Genomic DNA, 1,198 nt, shown 5'->3' with positions numbered 1-1,198 from the left:
GTGTATAATATTTTTTCTTCTCCCCCCTGCAGGGAGTGGATCAGGGTCCCGGCGGACTGAAGCTGATCTCAGATGTGATCCGGGAGAAGCTCGGGATACAGATCAGCGTTCTGATGGGGGCAAATATCGCCAGCGAGGTGGCCGAAGGGAAGTTCTGCGAGAGCACCATCGGTAAGATCGGCGATAGGAGCCGCGCAGATCTCCGCCATGGTCACGGTTCACCATTCTCACCATCAGGGCCACAGCAATGATGTGCAGCCAACGTGGAGAGCGCGCATATAGACAGGAAGTGAGCGAAGGGAAAAAAGTTACATTTAATGAAAATAATTCCGTTGTTTCTAATAACAGAACACAAGAAATGTCGTCCGGGTCACATCCACACAACTCATGTATAGAAGATGGAGGTAATAACGGGGGTGTTGGAGCTCCGCCATGAACTGCCCTGTGGGGTGGAGGTGACAGGTTCTCTTACAATGAGATGGTTGATGTGTTGGAGTCACAATGACATTTCCGTCCTCCAGGTTGGGAGGGAAGATTATTGATATATAATTGTGTTTATTACACATTGCCTTCCAGGTGAACCTTCCATTCGTGCCATCCTGGCCCCCGGGGGCCGATCACACGTCTTGGTAGGACACGCCCCCTCTAGGTGACTCATTTACATATATAATGAGTCCGATTACTGACTTCCATGAGACGTAAGAATAATACGGCCCCAGCAGGCCGCATTCAGATGTTATGTGCCGTCAATCGGGGGTCTGGGTGACTGCAGGAGGGATCTAAAGGTGGAGGGGCAGAACAGGGTACTGAGGGTGGAGGGGCAGTAGGGGGTACTGAGGGTGGAGGGGCAGAACAGGGTACTGAGGGTGGAGGGGCAGAACAGGGTACTGAGGGTGGAGGGGCAGTAGGGGGTACTGAGGGTGGAGGGGCAAAACAGGGTACTGAGGGTGGAAGGGCAGAACAGGGTACTGAGGGTGGAGGGGCAGTAGGGGGTACTGAGGGTGAAGGGGCAAAACAGGGTACTGAGGGTGGAGGGGCAGAACAGGGTACTGAGGGTGGAAGGGCAGTAGGGGGTACTGAGGGTGGACGGGCAGAACAGGGTACTGAGGGTGGAGGGGCAGAACAGGGTACTGAGGGTGGAGGGGCAGTAGGGGGTACTGAGGGTGGAGGGGCAGAACAGGGTACTGAGGGTGGAGGG

At 54.9% G+C, this 1,198-nt stretch overlaps 1 protein-coding gene across 3 annotated transcripts in view; it reads left to right on the top strand.

The window, feature by feature from the left end:
* The window catches only part of LOC108803050 (glycerol-3-phosphate dehydrogenase [NAD(+)], cytoplasmic-like), a 14,324-nt gene that overhangs the window by 6,980 nt on the left and 6,146 nt on the right, over positions 1-1,198 (top strand). For all 3 annotated transcript variants that reach the window (XM_018574893.1, XM_018574892.1, XM_018574894.1), the window contains exon 5: positions 33-171. In XM_018574893.1, coding sequence (XP_018430395.1) covers positions 33-171 — 139 coding nt within the window. The remainder of the gene's footprint in view (positions 1-32; positions 172-1,198) is intronic.

The sequence above is a fragment of the Nanorana parkeri genome, unplaced genomic scaffold, assembly GCF_000935625.1.
Source record: "Nanorana parkeri isolate BGI_ZX_2015 unplaced genomic scaffold, ASM93562v1 scaffold3337, whole genome shotgun sequence".
Classification (NCBI taxonomy): domain Eukaryota; kingdom Metazoa; phylum Chordata; class Amphibia; order Anura; family Dicroglossidae; genus Nanorana; species Nanorana parkeri.
This window is presented reverse-complemented; position numbering and strand designations above follow the sequence as displayed.